This window comes from Gymnogyps californianus, chromosome 28 (genome assembly GCF_018139145.2).
Source record: "Gymnogyps californianus isolate 813 chromosome 28, ASM1813914v2, whole genome shotgun sequence".
NCBI lineage: Eukaryota > Metazoa > Chordata > Aves > Accipitriformes > Cathartidae > Gymnogyps > Gymnogyps californianus.
Genome location: NC_059498.1, coordinates 4574470 through 4595309, shown reverse-complemented (window position 1 = coordinate 4595309; position 20840 = coordinate 4574470). Strand labels below are relative to the sequence as shown.

At 44.3% G+C, this 20840-nt stretch overlaps 1 protein-coding gene across 8 annotated transcripts in view; it reads right to left on the bottom strand.

Annotated features, from left to right (window-relative positions):
- Positions 1–5068: 5068 nt before the first annotated feature.
- The window catches only part of CDC27 (cell division cycle 27), a 34781-nt gene continuing 19009 nt past the window's right edge, over positions 5069–20840 (bottom strand). For 2 of the 8 annotated variants that reach the window (XM_050911743.1, XM_050911745.1), the window contains exons 10-19: positions 20540–20639; positions 20032–20239; positions 19031–19203; positions 17564–17716; positions 16071–16279; positions 15271–15388; positions 14062–14190; positions 12202–12276; positions 10165–10345; positions 5069–7917 (exon numbers count right to left, since the gene is read on the bottom strand). In XM_050911743.1, coding sequence (XP_050767700.1) covers positions 7835–7917; positions 10165–10345; positions 12202–12276; positions 14062–14190; positions 15271–15388; positions 16071–16279; positions 17564–17716; positions 19031–19203; positions 20032–20239; positions 20540–20639 — 1429 coding nt within the window. In that variant the 3' untranslated portion in view covers positions 5069–7834. The remainder of the gene's footprint in view (positions 7918–10164; positions 10346–12201; positions 12277–14061; positions 14191–15270; positions 15389–16070; positions 16280–17563; positions 17717–19030; positions 19204–20031; positions 20240–20539; positions 20640–20840) is intronic. The other 6 variants (XM_050911747.1, XM_050911749.1, XM_050911744.1 and 3 more) reach the window with 3 other exon arrangements.

Sequence of the window (20840 nt, the reverse complement as noted above, 5' to 3'; positions counted from 1 at the left end):
CGGGCCGGGGGTGCGGGGGGCCGGGGGGCTGCCACCCCCGGATCCTTCTAGAAGCCCCCCCAGGCCCAGCCTCGCTTCCCCGGGCTAAAATGGAGGCCCGGGGAGGGAGGCGCGGGGGGGGGGGGGGGGGGGTCCCCGCTCCGCACGGAGCCGGCCCGGCCCGGCCCCCCCGGGCAGCGCGGCGGGGCGGAGCTCTCCCCGGCGCCCCGGGCCCTGCGGCCGGCCCGCCCCCCCTCGTCCCCCCCCCCACGGCGGCGAGCTCCGGCCCCCAACTCCCCGGGCGGCCGCGGGAGGAGCCGCCCGCCCCCCCCCCAGCCCCGCCGCGGCCCGGCCCCCGCAGCCAAGTTGCGGGACGGCGGGGAGGGGGGGGCGGCGCGACTTGGCCTGGCGCTGCCCGCGAGCGGTGAGGGGGGGCGGCGGGCTCCGCGGCGGGCTCCGCTCCGTGCCAGCCCGCCCCGCGCCCCCCCGCCGCCGCGGCCCCCCCCCCCGAGCCGCCCCGCACCGGCGGCGCCTCACCCCGCACCTACCTGCGCCGCTCAACCAGCCTTGAAGTGGGGACCTTCCGCCCTCCCCCGCCCCCATTGGCTGCGCGCGGGGCATGGGCCCGCCCCATTGGCCGCCGACGCGTCAGTCAGCGCGGGAGGGGCGGGGCGGGCGGTGATTGATGCGATGCCGCGGCTCGCCCCCTGCCCGGCACCCCCCGCACCCCACCCCCACCCCACCCACCCCACCCCCCCCGCGTCCCCGGGACCCCCCGCCCGGTGCTGCCCCCCCCCCACCTCCCGCACCCCGCGCTGCCCCCCCCCGCAGGCCCGGCCCGGCCCGGCCGGGAGGCCCCGGGCGCTGGGCCGCCTCCCGGGGCAGCCACGGGTGCGTCCGGGCCGCGGGACCGGCGGGCGGGGGGCGGCGGCGGTCATCACCGCGGGGGCGGCTCGGGGGTGAGGAGGGGTGTCCGGCGGGCGACGGGGCACGACTGCCCCTCAGGTGGTACCGGATCGTGAGCCACGGGGGATGCGGGGTGTCCCGCGGGCCACAGGCCACTCATGACCCACGGGTGGCACGGGACTCGCGTCCCACGGGTATCGAGGCACGCCGCCACGCAGGCGACACCGGGATCCTGTCCCATGGGTGACAAGGGTTCCTGTCCCACGGGTGACACTGGGCCCGTGTCCCACAGATGACACCAGGCCCACATCCCACAGGTGACACAGGGCCTATGTCCTATATATGACGCTGGGCCTATGTCCCACAGGTGACACGGGCTTCTGTCCCATGAGTGACACCAGGCTTGTGTCCCATAGGTGACATGGGCTCCCATCCCACAGGTGACAGCAGGGTCCTGTCCCACAGTTGACGCAGGCCCCTGCCCCACGGGTGACACCGGGGCTGCAGGAGGGCCAGCATCGCTGCCCCGTGCCCCCCGCCCGTGGCCATGCCCGGGCTGGCCCCGAGCCACTTTGCGGCTCCCATGGGCCAGCTGACCGACGCGACGCAGCAGCAGCTCCCTCGGGTCCCTCGTGAGCCACGCGCTGCTGAACTCGGGCTCATCTTCAGCGTCACCTTCTTCTCCCAGACAAGGAAAACCCTTCCACTGGCTTCTCCTTCTGCCTGCTCATGTGGGGAGACACAACGGCGGTGCTTGTCGTTCAGTTGCTTCCACTGTTGCTTTTTTTTTTGTCTTTTAGCTTTTATCCCGGCGACGGGCTGGGTTTAATTCCAATAAAAGGCGTGACTCCACGTCCTGCAGGCTGAGAACAAGACAAGCTCCTTCACTTTTCGCTTGATGGTCCTTCTGTGCAACAAGAGTCGCTGTTTCCTTTTGGGACAGCGGAGCTGAGGAGAGGATGTTTGAGATGCTCCAAATACGTCAACGTCACAGATGACACCCTGATCCTCAACGCCCCGCTCCGCCCAGGAATCCCCGGGCTGTTGTGTACCATCATAAAACATCCCCAACATCTGAGCAAAGGTGAGTTCTGCTGGATGGATCAAAAGAGGGAATTCCCATTTCTGGCTCCGTGACCAAGCCGAGCTGTGTTGGGTTTTAGCCGTGGTTTCTTGCCGCTGCGCCTCCCCGAAGTCCAGGTAGGTCCATCCACTGGACGATGCCGATGGAGGGAGAGACACCGCTACGCCCAGAGGCTTTACGCGGGATTAGCTGAGCTTTGGTAACTCATCCGGCGTGGGGAGGCAGGAGACTTCCTTCTCTGTCAGAGGATTCCCACGCACGCGTTGTTAGATACGGGCAGTCTTTTCATCTTCAGCAGGTATTTTCAGTTTTAGGACCAAAACGAATTTTTCACCACCACTTCTGGTGCCGGGAGGATGCAGGGGGAACTTCTGGCTCTACTCAAGGTAGCGGCCAAACTCCTCTATATTTAAATTAAAGTTTGTAGATGCCCTATGCAGAGCAGCCGCATTCACTGTCTCCCACGCAGACACCGTCCTCTGCCTCTCCTTCCCCAGGGAAGGTGGGTTTTGTATGGTGGTTGCAACCAGGCTGTTTTTCCTGGTTATTCAGGAAAATCCAGAGTACGGCCGTATTCTGCAGGCGATGGCCAGCGATGCAGCAGATTGCCTTCCCAAAGTCCTTAAAAGCGGGTGCAGCAGATGTGCCGCTCACCCAGGGCAACGGGTCTGAGAGAGAAACACCCACCAGAAAGTGCCTCTTCTAAATCTGTTGGGACCCACGAGAAACCAAAAGAGGCAGAAAGTGGCAAACTAATCCTCTTGTCTTCTTAAGCTCGCTCTCCAAACGTTTCGACAACAAAGAATTTCTGTTGTTCCACACATATGTGGATATGAACTGCTGGATTTTGGAACAGGAGGAGATTTTTAACTGATAAAATGTCTGAATGTAAAGATTGTCAGAAAGGAACTTGCGGCTCCTTTCTGGACGTGGTTTTCTGGGGTATTTTTGATGGAACTGACCTTTGAAAGTGGTTTTTTTTTCCCATCTGGGAGGCGTTTCTGATACTTCCCTTACTGGTACCATTAGGATATTTGAAATCCTTCCCACCTTTTAAGGCCAAATCAAATAGTCTGAGCCAGGAGAGCAGGTCCCAGATGAGAACAGGTCGGAGCATCACACGAGGCGGGGGGGGGGGGGGGCAGGACCCCCGACCCCCGGACCAGAAATGCAGCCAGAGCCACGGATGAGATGTATGGGCACCGGTGGATGCAGAAGCCATCAGTGTCCGTGTTCGCCTGCGCCGCGAGGCTGCAGAGGCACAGGGGTTGGCCCTGCTGAGCATCGCGCCTGCTGAAACGCTGAGAAACCCAGAAAAGCCCCAAATTGGCCCAATCCTGGGTGAACGTGACGGTTGGCTCTGGAGAGGGGACGGTCACCCCGCCGTGCCCGCTCCCTCATTTCTCATCAGTCTCACATCTCTGTTGCAGCTGCCACAGCAGCTCCTCGGTCTCCTTCACCCTCATCCGTCCCGTTTCCACCTCCACGGGCTGTTCTGGGTCCGGCGTTCCTGATCCGTGGCTTTGCTCCATGACTCTGCCCAGCTGGATGCAAGGACACAGAGGCTGGAGAGGCATTTGCTGTCTGGGTCCGGTGCTGCGACCCCAGGGAAGGGACCGGGTCCCCTCCCGTCCCTGCTTACCCGGCTGCCTGCCGCTGTGGGATTTCAAAGCAAGGAACATCTCCCAGGGTTTCTATAGCAGCTGGACCCAAACTAACTGAGAAATCAGGTGCTTCACAAATACTGATTTGAAAAGCAGATAGGCGAAAGAAGCAGAGGAAGTCTTATTCTCTGTGTTAATATAATTTTAAACCCCGCTCCTCTGAGGATGGGGAATACAGGGCTTCCTGCCTTAGAAACCCTGTTCTTCTGCTCCATTTAAAAAAAAAAAAAAAAAAAAAAAGGAACCAGTGCCTGCTCCTGGACCAGGTCTCGCTCAAATAAAGTCACTAACTTTGACAGAGGGACAGAAAGCAGGGAGATGATGCAGCAGCAAAGTTACTGATGAGCAACAGAACGAAGCGTGATGCACCAGTAAGAAGCTGTAGGTGTTCATAAAGACCAGGTGCCAAAAACATTCCTGAGCTGGAAATCCTGAGATACTAACAACTCCTAGCATTCGCTGCATTGCTGCGATTCAGACGCAGAACGAAGTGTTGCAGCTTACAAGTCAAACTTCATTAATGCTTTGCCTTTCTCTGGAGACATCTAAAGCTCAGCCTACCATTAACAAAGCTTCGTTTCACCGCTAGGAAGCGTGCAGCCTAAATCACCCGTATTTGAGTCGACACAGAGAAACTGCAACCGAGACACAGGAAGAATAACTCAGCTCTGGCTGCCGCGCGTAAAGCAGGGCGGGAAGTCGGCTACGGAGCAGAGAATTTAACTACGGGACTGCATTTGTATGCACAATCATAAAAGTCCAGGATTAAGACACATGGGGGGAAAAAAAAGGGGGAGGCAACTAGGTGTAGGAAAGGGTCACGTTCAGTGTCACTTTTGCAGCCAAACTTGGGTCTCAAAAAAAATTACTGGATTAGGCTAATATAGTGGACAAAAATGAGTGGTAAAAGCTTTGATCCAAGATAAGCGTATATGCAAGCAAGAGGAATTCCTGCACAGCCATGAGCCTCAGCCTTCATGGCAGGCTTTTCCTCCAGGTCTGAAAGTACAGCGAAGTCTGTAATCATTGCTCTGCTGAGCCGACAGCAGTTGCAGCCACAGTGTTATGAGCTGCTATGGAAGGCAGAATAAAAAATAGGAAAGAAATCTGCTCCGTACCTGGTAGCTTATTGAATCTCCTGTCGAGCTGCAGGATGTAAGCTGATAGTGAACAGAAAACATTTTCGGAAGCCTCACTGCACGCCCCTAACGTCAGCTCTAACACCCCACACCTCCCCCAAAATGCCAGCCTGGGCCGCTTCGCTGGAAGCCTGCGGCAGCTTCACAGGCGACAGCAGGATCACCAGCTCCCGCAGGACAGCAAACGGCCCCCACGTACCCCGAGGTGTCCCCCTAAACCTCCCTCCAGCTCTGCCCCACTGCCCACCTCCTGAAGGATGAATCCCAAAGCCAACCCAAAGGACCTGGGGATAAACCTGCTTTTAAAAGTAGTTTATTTGGATTTTCCACATCCTTTAATGAATCGCAAATATATTAACAGAAAAGACTTTTTTTTTTTCCTAAGACTGTACAATTTTTGAAATAAAAAGTCGGGAAAAGCAAAAAAAAAAGAAAAAGACAAATTACATTGTTTCAATGCAAATAGTACACACCACACCCACACTTTGCATTTTTCCATAGTTTTGTTGTAAGAAAATGACAGTTCCCTAATTCTTTTCAGTGAACACACTTGCTCTAACCTGGCTGCCAGAGTGCCTTCACGCTCGCCGTCCTTCTCCCTGCCCCTCATCAAAGAGAGCAAAATTTTATTGATTAAATACTAATTTTGTGTATCTATTTAGAAGGTAAAATAGCAGCGTGGTCTAAATGTTACTTGAGATTCTTGGGAAGAAAGAAAAAAATCACTTTAAGGTATGATGACCATATAAAGCAAGGGACAGTTTTAACTATTAAATCTTCCAGGTAGCATGAATATCCTTTTAAACATCCCAGCTGAATTAAGAGCTCTTTCCAGGGTGTTGAATATTTTACTACAATTGTTCACAATTTTTAGAGAACAAAAGAAAAGGGAAAAAGCCACCTCATTTCCTACATCTCTGGTCCCCATTTAAACATTTGTTACGGGAAAAATTCTTGAGAGCAGCACCTGCTTACTCCTGCTTTTTGCTTAGAAAATATGTTGGGAACCAAAAGGAAGCCAATTAACCCGTTAATTGGTGGCATTTACACAAGCGCTGCCTCCAGACCTTACGCTGAGGTGCTGCTCAGAACCTCCTCCTTGCGAGGGACGCACCGGGAAGCCGCATACGCGCTCCGCAGCTGGATGGGAAAACCACGCCAGGACAGACAGGGGTAACTCAAGAGCACTGTGCGTGAGCTCTACCGTCGATGCGGATCAGCTCTCGGGAAATCTGAACCCTGTGTCTTCCTCGGGAAGGACTCATCAGGAAAGGGAATCGCCCCGGAATATCTATCGCCACAAAACGCAGAGCAAGATTCAGTACGCTCAAGCCAGCTGAAACGTGTCATGATTTGCCAGTCAGTTCGTCAACCTTCCAGACACAAGCTGATCAGAAGTACGTGGCAGAGGCACAAAGCTCCTTTAATATAGTATCATTCCTCAGATTTTAGAAATTCCTTTTCAGGCTATTAGGGGAGTTTAAGCCTATTTTTCACTGCTTATCCTCCTACTTAAAAAAAAAATAAAAAATCAGAGAATTATATTTTTGCTCAGCATTTGAGGATTATTTTTCAAATGATAAAGGTGTCCATGTGGCTCATGACCAGCGAGGAGCTGTGACAGAAGATGTGCCCAGTGTAAGATAAGGACAGAATTTAAAAAACTGAAGTTCTAAAGGTAACTAAGAGACCCCTAAAAACCAATACATTAAAAAAAAACCACCCGAACATTAAGACTGATCACAACAAATATGTTGCTATGAAATTTATATCATTCCCAATTTATTATGCATAAATTGCTCTTTAAAACTGCTTATATCATACACTTTCTTTATCATCACTGCATAAAGGGCACCAATTGTTACTGCAGAATGCTACAGAGAAAGATCATTTTGGACTCCTTAACGTGGCGTAGCTTTCTTCTCAGAGAAGCAGCCTCTGTAGAAGAGGAAAGTGATCCTAGAGTGATAATCTTAAAGAACAGCTTAAAAAAAAAAGGGAGAAAGACAGATAATTGCACATTTTTGCATTCTGCTTGGACCACGCTTTACAAAACAGTTTTAAAAATGATACTGATCTTTAACAATTATTTGATGCGTTTGACTAAGGTTCTGATTGTATTAAGGCTTCCACGGTCTTCCCAGTCTCTCTGCTTAGAAACACACAGTCACTCTGGATTAAGGGTTTGATGTTTTCACGCTACAGTTGCATCTACGTTTCTCTCTTGATTTTGCCCTTTATTAATGTGCATTCTTAAAAGGGGAAGAACAAGTCAAGGGGTTTATGAAAAATGATGCAAGGTGTTGCTGACTTGTTTCTCTGAAGTACAAAGTAAACACTGACCTTTCAGAAACTAGGTGAATAAATTAATTCTCGGTTAGAACATGAAAGCATTTCATGAAAGCTTTGATTCTGCAATGTAATTCTCCTGCTACGTTCCCACTCCTGCAAGTTTGCGCTCTAAGTAGGGACACTGGATATTGTACGTCGCCTGACACACTCCCAGTCCTGAGCACGTGCGTTGTGTTTGTTCACTGGAGACACTGCAGCTTTAAGGTCATTTACATTCCCTGGCATTTAAGTTACACTACAATATGCAAAAAAGTCTTTAACAGCCTGCATTTGTCAACACTGTCCTTGAAGAACTTGGAAATGAGGTTCAGCACTCTGCTTACCAAGAAAGAACCAAACTAAGACACATTTCCGGAAAAAGAACAAGACACTGCTTCATTAGTACTATCCCCACATCTACTGGCTTCGTTACAACAAACCACAAGTCTTTCTTCCATGATATTTTTCCAGCAAAGGGGAGTCCAAAAATAGCATTTCCTCCTCAGTCACTTTCATGAACGTGTAAGAGCCAACTAGTCAGACCCAGTAGCAGCTGAATATTGCACTGCCATTAACTCTGCGTACAGTTTAAGTCTGAGTGGTGTACTCATGGTGCCAGCGGAGAATAATGACAATGCTGGCTCAGTGATGTGAAGACCCAGGATGCGAAGGAAGGGGAGAACACAACAGTACCAGTCACACACTCAAGCTCAGATACTGGCTTTTGGAGGTTAAAATTCATCGCTTTCAACTGCGTGGAGCTGTGTGTCATCTGCATCCGTCATGCTGCTCTCTTGGGATTCGTCTGTGCCAACTTGAAAGAAAAAAGAAACACAAAGTAGTCAAACACTACTGGGCTGCTTCACTACCAAGATTCCCCCACAATCAACTCCAGCACGTCAAAAGCACAGTAGCAAGGGGTTTGGGCTTCCCCTCGAAATGCTTTTAAGCCATATGGCTTTTCCCTTCTAATACACTGACCCCTGCCAGCTTAATGAAGTTTAAATAAAGGCATTTAGAAAGGAATTAACACGAAGTACGTATTAACAAAACACGCTGCCTTAGCCATCTTCTGTTAAAAACCTGAAACCTCTGACACCTAGTTAGGCAGGGGTTGGTATGGGGGGGTTTCCAAAATTGCCTTAGGAGCAATTTAACCTTCCTACTCCTTCAGAACACACCAGCTGCCTGAAACTGCATTAGTGCATTGTGACCACTCAATTTATCATCAAGTAATATTCAATCAGTAGTGTTAGGCAGCCTCTACTTGCTCCCTGCTTCCATGACAAAGAATACTGCCTCAGATACATGGTAAGAGAACTGCTTTGAGTAAAGGCATACAGAAGTTTCTGATGCTGAAGAATTACTCTGCTCACTCCGCTCAGGTGATGGCTAGCCTACAGCTTCCAGGAAAACTGGATTCCTACTGCTGTTTGAATAAAGACAGCACGCCGCGCGCAGTGTACAAGATAAATGTCTACATACTAGAGAGGCTACACTTAAATATTTAACTTCTATACTTGTTAAAATTAGAACGAAGGTAAATATCTAATGATGGTTGTTCTTCACACACAGGAATGCGACTGAGTCTGCTTTCCATAGTACAATTTAGCTTATTCATTGTAAATTCCCAAATACCTAAGTTGTTTCATGTGGCAAAACAGATGCCTGTTGTTGCTTTAATGCAAACACCTTACAGGTTTCTGTACAATGGACACAGCCAGCCCCATGCTAGGCAATTTAATGCACAAAATGGCTTATATTAGCCAATATATTAAAAACAATTCCCCCCTGCCCCCAGTACTACCTTAATTTACTTTAGCTTGTCTCATGTATCCTAAGAGAGTTATTCAGCTGAGACTGTGAAACACTTCTACAATTTATCTGCACAGCCAGGGAAACTGAATTGCTTACACACAGCCCAACACTGTTTTATTTTGTTTATGTTTATTGGACAGATTAAGTCGTTCTTTTTCAGGTTGGCTTTTTGTTGGTTTGTTTTGGGGTTTTTTTTTGTGGGTTTTTTTTGGTTGGTTGGGGTTTTTTGAGGTGTGGGGTGTTTTTCCTTTTTTACTGCTTAGGTGTTGCTCAGCAGTTCAAGTACTCTGTCTCCATCTTCTGGTCAGAAACATGCTCAGCCCCCAGGGAGCCAGCATTCTTCTAAGTTAGCCCAACTACAAGAGCAGGGAGAGAAAAAACTCTTGATACTTCAGGAAGCACAGCGCAGGATAAGTTTCCAGCATTAAAACGCACACTGTACACAGGATCAATAAAAATCAATGTGATACACAGTAGGAAAACGTGACAACTTTTTCAGTTGAAGATTCAGAGTTGCAGAACATAGCATACATCTAAGAATCCTAAACCTGCTGTATTTTCTTCTTTGGAGGAAAAGAATTAAATTGCTTATTAGTATTTATTTTGTATCACTATTTCAGTCTGCATCAAAGAGGTCAATATTTATGACGATCCATGCGTCACAGAGCTACCCATGCTTCATGGAATTTCTCATAATAAAAAGTTAGAGAGAAGAGAAACCTAAGCCATTCCTTTTTGTGGATTATTCCCAAGTAGTATAACGGGAGTGTTTTATTTTCTCTTGATTCAAATGAAACTGCTTCGATGACTTCCATCAAAAGCTACTTCTTATGTCCAGCAGACCAAATATTGTTACCCAATTAACCTTTGACAAAGCCTCTACAGACAATTTCAGTTGCCATTCAGTTACCCTGAAATGATTTGATGCTTCTATGAGGGAAGATCTGTAGCTCTGGGAACATCTCGCTCTCCTAGGATACTATTAGCCAACCATGATTTGTATGAATTTACAGTATTATATCTCTGTCCTTCTCCATCTACAGATTCTAAAGAAATGTCACAATCCTTTATTTCATGCTTACTGTAGGACGCATGGATGAATTCTTCTGAATGAAGAGTCTCTGGAGTTCTTACTTGCTGAGCAGCGAGGTTGAGCAGTATGTTTCACTTACTAAACCTGGGATTCTTCCTACCACCTAAGCGGAAATACCTCCTTGAATGACAAAGGGTTGGCAATACCAACCTGATTCATAGGGGTAACATTCACTGATTTGCTCTTCTTGAGTTATTGGTTCCTCATCATCTGGAAGGTAACGTTTATCAATGGCCTCTTTAATCTGGTTATTGGCTCCTTTGGGATCTAAGTCCATTGCCCATGAGAAATTCATTAGGGCCAAATGCGTTTGACCCAGTTTTTTATAAACCTAAAATAAAAGCATAAAAGGCTACATTTACATGAAGTTGCTACTTGAAGGTCTGGACAACAAACATACCAAGCCACAGTTAACTGATATTTTATGAAAAGCAACAGAGGGTAGATATGAAAGATTTCTTATATGAGTCAAGGGAAACAGCAAATGTGTAGAAAGAGTGAGCAAGTGTTTCTATTTAAGACCCCACAAACATTAAATTAAACTAGCAGCTGACAGATTCAAAAACATAAGGAGGTGGATCTTCAGATATAAATTTAAGCTTTGGAACGCTGCAGCAGGGTGGTGTAAAAGCTATTAGTGTACATGTTTTGTTTTGTCTTACCCCCTCACCACTCTTCCAATTTCTGGAGTCACTGTAACCTCAAATCTACTTGTGGCTCAGGAAAAGTCCAAAGTCTCAGATTTCTAACGTCAGAGGCCCAGGGAAAGTATCACCATGTGCACACATTAATCTTGTACTCTTCCCTACAGCTCTCATACTGAGGACTAGCAAAGGCAGGATACATGGCTAGACAGATTTTGGATCTGACTCAGCACAGCCGTTCTTACATCCTCAAGTGGCATTTTCACTGTCATTGGCAGGGGGGGGAAATAATGGGACATTGACGCCTAGCTTGTCCTGCTAAACTGAACGGCAACATTTTCAAGACAACACTGCGTTGCAGAATCCAGCCCATATTTTACCTTCTTTGTCACCGTAACTTGCACTGAAGCTCTCCTTAAGGACAAATGAGCAAGTAATTTATCTGTGTTAAGTACTTTCACTGCTTAAATGCTTAAGTTTGTCAAGACATGGCAACTCTAATGTCAATTTAGAGGTCCAGCTACTCCTGGACAAATACCAGTCAACAAATTTCAGCACAAATCCTTTTACCTCTCTCCAGTTTAAAAAAAAAAAAAAAGAAATCTTGCTGATCTAACTGGATAAGAGTTATCCAGTGCTGTGCTAGAGGTAAGTTTGTCTTGTTGCTTCCTAGTGAACAGAAGAAGAAAGTTGCAGAACTTATTTAAAGCATATTAGCAGAGAAGATGGTGAGGAAGGAGGATTTCTATGACCAGATTACTTTTCTCTGGCATTAAACACAAGGAAGGCTGGAATGTAAACACAGCCGACAAGCTAGTAATCTCTCTTCCTGCGCTAGCCTACTCTATTAGCCTCATTAAAGACTCTTCTTCTTTTCCAACTGACAACGTTCTACAACTCTTTTGGGGAGGCTGTCAGCTGAAAAGGACATGGAGGCTACTGATAGAGACTTAGGAGTATTCTACAATTACTCCTTGTTCAGCATTTCTGATACAATGCATTAGAATGCGATTCAACATTTTAATAGCTACAGGCGTAAATAACCAACAGTGCTGACCAAGGGACGGACTATCCCTCAAAATTTTAAGGACTTGCACTGATCACATCATTGCTATCGTATTCAATGAAGTCTTGATAGAGTTCCATTTTCAGGGAAAGAAATATGGCTGTGTGCATAACCACTGTCTCTCTTTTCAGTGAAGTATCTTTATCAGCATCAATTTCTTGCTTTTTAAAATTAATTATCTTTCAAGTTGACAGTGGTGAAATCAAAGCAGGCAAAGAATAACACTGGCTTGGGTTATTTTTTCTTGGTTTATTTTAGAGAGCTGAAGGCTGCTCCAGTAATAACTGTTTTTTGCATTTAAAAGCTGAGACATAATAAAGCTGTGAGCGGTAAGACTTATTTAAAGCTTTGGGAATTTTTAGAATACTGCTCCAAATGGAAGCAGCTTAGTGACAGGCATCAAATTTTCTCATTAGGCATACACTTCTGCAACAAATGAAACCAAAGACCTTATGATCACAGTTAAGTTTTACCTACCTTTCCTATTAAAAAGTAAACAAGAGACTCTTTGGGAACAATCTGTTTCAGTTCTTCAAGTTCTTGTAAAGCAGACTGAAAAGGAAGAAAAAAGAGCTTAGTAAGTACAAGCTAGCAGTCTGCAACCAGTTATGACATCACTAGACTGTGACTTAGCACTAATATGAAAAAAAAACCACCCTGGCATTTACATACAGTATATTCCATCAAGAACAATAGCACAATCTCATGAGAAGCATCTAAAATTCCTTTTACATTAGTTTCTCATTTAAAGACTGTAGCATATTATAGCCCCGTTATCACAGAAATAAAGCAAGTTTATTGGGCTTTGGTCTCCTACAACGCATCTACCAGCTCTGACATCAAATGCCCCTGTTGCCCCCAGCAAGGCAGAACAGGGCAGAAGACAAGACGCTGGCAGTGTGTTCACAGCGGGCGCTTCCTTTAGCATACCCAGCTTCTGAAAAAGTACGAATATTGAGGGATTTTGTGCTGGAGGTACTGCTCTCAAGCCTCTGCTTTTGAAATGTTCTGGTTTTAGATATGTATCTGTGGTCTTCTACAAATGATGACTGTGTTTATATTGGGCATTTGAAGTCCAAAATATTTAGTGAAACTTCTACTTTACTTTTAAACTAATTGTTGACACTGGAGCAATTTATTCTGCTGTGACAGTAACCTGGCATTACCACAAAATCCTACTTAAAAATATTTAGTCTGCAGTTAGAAATAAACATTGTTTTTAGTTATAAAGAGTTCCATTCAACCCTCAAACTTATTCATGTGAAGACAATTTCAAGTTAGGGCTTGCTACATAAATGTAGGTTTACACTTCCATTTATTTACCTAACACTAGCCAAATTTATCACACTATCAAAATTCTCTTAGTACTGGTGCTAAAAACCAAAACATTTCATTAAGTTTTATGTAGTTTATGTGAACAGCGTAACTTTAGTCTTACAAGTCTCAGCCTGATAAAGAAAAGAGTCCAAATGCTTCATTTCCTAAAACATTACTTCACCATGGTCAACAAGTTCCTTCACTAGCACAGGGGCAATATGACAGTGGACTATTAGATTTATTTTTTTGCTCTTGTATTTATCCTCTGCTTTTAAATTTTAAAAACAATCTACGAATGGGCGCTTCATTAAGGCCTTAATACATTTGGTTCAGTTACAAATTTTCAAAAAAGAAGTTCTAAGTAAAGTTTTCCCTTTACATGTGCACACATATTTCTGAAGCAAGGTTTCAAAAACCAGGCTGCGGCTTGTCTTCTGTGGCCAAAAAAACCAGGCCAGAGGACAGCAGTCACTGGAGAGACAGACTGTGGGAAGATCTTCCCTCATTCTAAACAGGGTACAGGTCAGCAGGGGATCAAACCAAAATTGCTTAGCTTCTTATTTTTCACTTGATAACACAGCCTTTGAAATAGCTCATTCTTATTGCTGTAATTGGTTATGGGGCAGTTTGCTGAGCCTTTTTTTTAGTAATTTAGTATAAACTCATGATAATATCAGTCACACATCGCTGACAGCTGCAATAATTTCCGCTTCTTTCCTTTCTTTTTCCAGGGTCAGACTAAAATAATAATAATAATAATAATTTAAAAAGCATCACCTGTTGGCCCCAGATTTTATAACAATCAAAAAAGTTAACATATTTCCCTTGGTGAAGGTGGCACTTGTCAAGGCAAATGCTTCACGTTAGCCTCTACAAGACAGGCCAATGTCCCAGGCCCTTCCTGCAAGCCCTGATGCTACCCAGTGTTAATCTGTAAACATTTAGCTTCCAGTGCATCCCCATTCCTAGCTACAGCAATTTAAAGATAACTTAAGGTTGTCTACATGTACGAAATCTTACCTTGTATTTTTCATTTGCAAATAATACAGAAGCTCTATGGAATTTGCATAGCGGGTTCTTGGGGTCAATGTTAATAGCTTTGTTTAAAGTATCCAAAGCCTTTTCAGATTTTTTCAGTGCATGCTGGACCTATTACAGAAAGAGAGAACAATTTTAAAAGGGAAAATAACAGCTCATCTGCCAGACAAGGACAAACCCATTTGACTACATTCACTTACAATCTGTTCCTTTAAAAAAAAAATTTGTCCAATTCTAGACCAAGTCTTAACAAGCTTTCTTACAGGAATAAAACTTCACCTCACCTCGTCTCCACCTCAAAACGTTCTCCCCACCCAATGGCTTACAGAAATCATTTAACCTTTGGCCAGCAGTGAACTCAATGCCTTTCTCTGTATAGAAGTGAGAAGCAGCCACTATCCCTGTGGAATTTGACACAGCTTTGCTGCCACACAGAAGGCAAATGAACGCCAGCAGGTACCTATCCCTCACACACAGCCTTAAGTCACCATCATGAATATCCGAGAACTGCTTCCCAATTTTGTAAGCAAGCATTCGCTTAGAGTGAGGCTACTGTTTTCTACGGACTGCAGTAGCAGATGGATAAATGACCAACTTTTCAAATAGTCCTCTAAATTTAATTGAACGGATGGTGGCTGAAGTAGCTGCCTGCTACTTAAGCTTCACGTGGCATAAAGTAGCCTAAGTAGTAAGTTGTCACATCAACAAGTGACTGGAATGAGGGCAATGCGGACATAGGGCCAGGACAAAAATACTACATTCTGAAAGGTGAGACGGGTGCCTTAGCATTTTATAGAACTGGGAGTGCTTGTCCAAGTACATGCAATAGGAGTTAAAACCCACTTCATTTCTTCTGCATTAAGTATAAAACCACCCTATAAATACTCTGTTCACATTAATATCTGCACACAGTCTTGATTTTCATATCACTACTGTTTTGGCTGACTCAAACATGACCTGAGAGTATAAATTCATTACTGGCTAGAAGTAGTTTGGAGAGAGAGAGGAGGGTTTCTTTTCTGATACATTAATCCTGTGATTATTCATTCATACAGCACTTAAGATCCTCCAATAGGTACTCTGAACTTGTTGGGCTTTTTTGCTAAAAATACTCAGAATGACTTTTCTGCTGCAAACAAAGTACAGAAGCACATTAAAACACAAGGATAGAGTTAAGTGCAATCTACTTACTACTCCAATGTGACATAGTAAGACTGAGCTCTGAGGATTGATATCAAGTGCTTTCTGGAAATGCATTTCTGCTAGACTGAATTTTTCCTGTTTGTAATAAATCATTCCCAACCCATACCTGCAAGCAGAAAAACAATTGTGTTAAGACAGACTGTATTCTGATCAAACTAGTCTTTGTCAGTGAATATGACCTGGCAGAAGTGGTCTATAGACTTGCCAACCCATCCAGGGTGGGAAACGATCTCTTGTCGGAAAAAGATATGTCTGAAGTTATCTTTTGGGGTTTTTTTGCTTATTTGGGTAGTTTGAAGGATTGATATCTGATACACAGGAAGACTGGCTAAACAGCTACAAAGTAAAAAGCATGCAAAAGTTTCTCAAGACTAAGCGACTTACACTAGCAGATCTAACTTTTACTGCTTTATATATTTTTTCCACAGAAAAAGCTGTAAGAAACTGTCTGTATCCTAAGGTATAGAGGGGCAGATCTCTCATCTCTCCAATTGCAACCGAAGAACAACCAGCTAGATGCACGAGGAGTGCTGCACAGAAGAACAAAATAGCTGGGGTAATACAGCCAAGATGATCTGTGGAAACCAAAAAAGCTCAAATTTTTTGCCCTCCTTGCGGAAGTAACTGTTTAATAAACAGATGAGGCCCACATTTTCTGCAGAAATAGCTTTGCTCTCTTCTTAGAGAGAAGAGCGGTCAGGAAACAATAGCAATGGCAGCATCCAGAAGATTTCTCCAAAAGGAGTCCTGTAACATGTGCAACAGGAAGGGGGTGAAGCAAAACTTACCATGCATTATAGTGTCTAGGGTTGACTCTGATTGCATTTCTAAAACAAGCTAATGCTTTGTCTAGTTCTTCTGTTAACACAAATTCATGCCCCAACAGGGTGTAGGCATAAGCATAGTTTGGATCAACTTGAATGGCTCTCTGGAAGAACTTGATTGCAATGTCATGCTCTCGTTGCAAGCTGAAACAGTTTCCTGCAGCACACCATGCCTAGTAAAAACAGCATTGCAAAATTAGCACACTTTTTACAACTCAGAGTGACTAAGTTCGAGCTGAACACATTTTTCCATACTGATTTACATAATTATATATAACTTCCTCCTAGATTAAAAAAAAAACCCCACAAAACAAAACACCCCAACAGTTAGTTGAGTCTCATTCCCAAGAGGCAGACAGGCCTAAATACCCCTTACAGCTAGCCAAGCTGAAATACAGAAATCAAGAATCTACGGACACCCAACGAGTTTGTGCCAATTAGATGCTTTGATGACTAATGACTAAAGCTTTTGAAGCTGTTGAAAAGGCTAGAAATAAAACACCTTAGATATTTAAGAACAACAAAGGGGGAGCCTGTACATTCACTTTCACTCTTCAGCTCCCTCCAACTGACAAATCTGGAAATCTGCAGAGCAACAATTTTAGCAGCAACCTCCTCTCTCCCTCCTGCTCAGCAACCAGCACTGAGATTGTAAAGCACCACAGCCCAGGGTCCCTTGCTTTCCCAAATTGTTAGCATCACTGCCAAATCGTGTAACTCTTCACCACTCCTTGTATTAGAATCTGCATTTTCTTCTCTCCAGACTGTCTTACTACAACTACCAACTGCTTCAGGGGTTTTGATTTTTCCACTATTAGACAAGCTAACAAGACAACATGAACAGGATTCTCACCTCCAACAGAAAAAAAAAATCCCAATATAATCTACAGTTTTCTCAACTCTGTTAAGAACACATTTATAAATGCATACATCTGTTACTTTTACTGTGGCACCCATTAAAAGATGCCTGGCTTTTGCATATCATGACTTCATATTACCATACATTCTGCAGTTTAATGGATTGTGGCATAAATATGTGCAACATTACGTCTGAAAACAAATTTTAGAGCAAATATGTTTTAAGTGCCAGTGAATTAACTACAGCAATTAAAAGGTGGTACGGGAAAAAGATATTGCTTGTCTTTGCATACTGGCAGCAGCAGGAGTGACTGACCCATGATCTTCCTGAATGAATGGTGCCAATGCAAATTTAAATAACCATTAACAGATAAAAGGTTTCAACCTGTTCCATGTAAGCTGATATTCTAATTCTAAGAAGCCATTTCAGGCATCATCAGTTCAACAGACAATCCTGCCACCTCCCTCTCCAGTGTTGCCATGCAGTTCTCACAGGAGAATACACTTGAACTAGATTAGAGCTGAGAGCTTCGTTCTGAATCATTGATTTTGCCACATACAGTTACTCTCTTCTCATTCAAGACCACGGCATTTCATACCTCCGGTGAGTTTTTATCCATATCCGTCAAATCCTTTGAAAGAACTGAAAGAGCAACATCTTTCTGCAGATGCCACAGCGTAGTCGAATAGATCTCCATGCCTTCTACTCTGTAGTTTTCAATCCTCCTTACTTCCGAAAATACTCTCTCAGCCTAAGAACAGAAATTAAAGTTAAAATTCCACCCACCAAAGCAGAGCACATAGGTCAAGGTTAGAAGCCTCGTATGTCCAGACTGAGCACGCTCTTTGCTTTCTAAGTGTACTACGCAGAGCTACAAGTCCTGGAACTTCCCCTTCAAGCAAGGGAAGCGACTCTACCCCAATATAGTTACGCCAGCAGAAATGCAGCCCGCCCTCCCTACTGCTGACTCAGATTACGTTACTGTTTCTATCACAGTGCGCAAGCAAAGCAAAAAAGTTACCCACCAAATCAGCAGTGTAGCATACTTTTACGGGCCAGTTACGATCACTAGCCATTCTAACAGATGACAGGTATCACATTCATACTGCTACACCACTCCAGACACAGTAATTACAAGGCAAAAGGCAACACGACAATCGCTGACGCAGGGATGGGGGGCATGCATAAGCACGTGACAACACATATATGTGCTTTACTTTCATTTGAGACAGCTATGCTTCTTATCAATGGTTGACTAATGAAGTCTTTCTGACATAGATATCTATTCCATAAACTTAAGTTCCAGGTTACAACACTCAAAGCAGCAACAAGGGAAGAAGCCTAGCTTTAGGAAACCGTTAGGGTCTGTAGCCTCAGTTTTCAAAATAAACTATTAAGCAGCACAGTGTGCTCCATCTCTAATCAGACTGTGTACAGTTTAAAAACCGCTTCTGAAACCTACTGCATTTGTCTCCTGCACACAAACTGTCAAAAAGTGTTTTAAAAACTTCTGAGGAAATGGGCACATCAGCTATCAGGACAACAGTGACAAGGAGAGTTAAACTGCTGGATTACCCTTAACTGTTCACTTCTGTTTCTGAAGCGGTTTGACATCACCTCAGCTGTGCCAATGCTGTCATTTCTAAGGCTGCAAAGGAAACTACGTCATTGATGTGGTCTGCATTAACTAAAAAGGGCGAGAGAAGTTTTTGGTTTTAGAACTCAAATGGTTTCAGTGACCTAATTTACAACATTGCAGTACAAACAATTACATCAGCACAGCTGCGGGTGAAGACGGGGAGAGGCAAGGAGGAGACCCCAATGGTTGGATGCAAGAGGAAATAACATTAAGAGAAATCTAAAGTGTAACAGCCTCTTCAGGAAAGCTCAATGACTACTGATGCAGATTCAAGATCTAAATCCATTCCAGGTATAACTCTTACATTTATACAATTATCTCAAGTGTAAACTTCCCATAGCTTTTGCAGAAAGTCTGCAGGTTTTGTGCAAAGCTATGCAAAACAAAAGTGAAAAAAGAGTAAGAACCAACCCACACAGTTCCTACCTGCATATATTCTGCAAGTTCAAAGTAAGCTCTCCCAATTTGGCACAGCACCCAGCCAGTGTTGTAGTGGTGGGACGGTAAATGGCTTAAAATATTTATCGCTTCTTTGCAGTTGTATGAACACAAGGCTAAATAACCTTTCCCCATGTCACGAAGAAGGCTCATCAAACCTTCTAGGAGAAAAATACAATAAATAAAAGTGGAAAAGACGACAGCTGAGACTTATTTACTTGGAACTGCTAATCCCATAAGCTCTTCCTTGGCAGGCACTGCTCCTGAATTTCCTTATGAAAAATCTTTCAGGAGTTCCCAAACACAGGCATATGCACTCTTAACTTAGGCAAAATATTCTAAACATCAACCTTTGTAATGGAAGTCAGATAGTAACAACTTCTTAAGCCAGCAACAGAATGCTCAGGAACAGAGAAACTCTGAAGTTCGGGGCAACTGGAGTTTTGCATTTACAGCAGCTATTCAAACATTTTGTTAGGTCTGAACACAGTTTCCACATGTCTGGTATCCATGGATACATCTCCTTGCTGCCTGGAAACATTGTCGAGCCAAAAAAAAAGAGATGAATTCAGCAGTTTGTCTAGGATTCTCTGACAATCTGAATAAAGACTTATTTTTAAACAAATGGGAAATATGAAGGGAGAACAGACTGCACAAACCCAGTTTTGAGGGAAGATGACTGGGTTACTCGTAGCTCCTTTGAATCGGTTTCCAAGGATCTTGCCTGAAAATATTTTAATCATTAATAAGAACCAGAGCCTGCACGATATATCTGCTTGCAACTAGCCACTTTTGACTACTTCTTCACATGTTCTTTGTAAGTTAACTAGAAGATACTGAATTCAATGTCTTTATACAAAGGTGATAGCTGCAGGCTAACTGAAACAAGAAAGAAAGAAACACTGGAGCAAACCTTTTTTTTCATTCAACCTTAAAATATAGATATATGAAGTTTTACTCTACTACAGTCCAATAGCATTCAAACAGACCTGCTGCTGCCTTCTGTAGCGTAAAAGCCTGGATCTGTGGCGCAACAGTGGAAATCTTCCCTTCTGAAATGATGGAAGAGTCCAGTTTGGTAATTTCCAAACTGTCATTTAAGTTTGGTTGAGTTATTCCTCCCTTATTTGTTTTACTTTTTGTTTTTCTGTTTGGAATCTTAGGTGGAAACTTCATTTTTAGTTTTTTGCTATTTTCCTGCAAGTAAGAGAGTAAGAGTTACATACATAAAAGTCTTCTAAATTCAGGCAACTAAACATGGAAGTGAATTGTGCAAAATTATATTTATGCCTCTTTGCAGCCTTAACAATGATGCCCAGTCGTTTGACTTTTAAAGTTAAGTATGCAGACACTCAGTGACTTCATTGAATATGTTTAGTAGTTCATTTTTAAACAGCAAACATTCACATCGCCTAACTACAGTCCATGAGTATTTGCGCTTTGGTGTTCCCAAAGTGTGGTGTCCCACAAGTTTGCAAAACACATGAAGTTTGTTACCTTTGTTGTAGAGCTATCGCTAGTAAATAGGCGAGAGCTTCTTCGAGGCAGTGCATTTGGTGGAGCAGCAATTGTTGGGCTCAATACCTGAGGTGTTGTACTGAAAACAAACAGCACATTAAAAACAGAAGTTCTTTACTCCATTTTTAATAAAAACAGCTTTTATCTTCGTTTTAAACAAAAATGCTCAAGTACTATAGCACAGATATTCTCATTTCAAGGGATGAAAAAAATAAATCTACCTGTTGCATATCAAGAACATGAGCAGAATTTCCTTCCAGCTACTTTTTCATTTATTGAT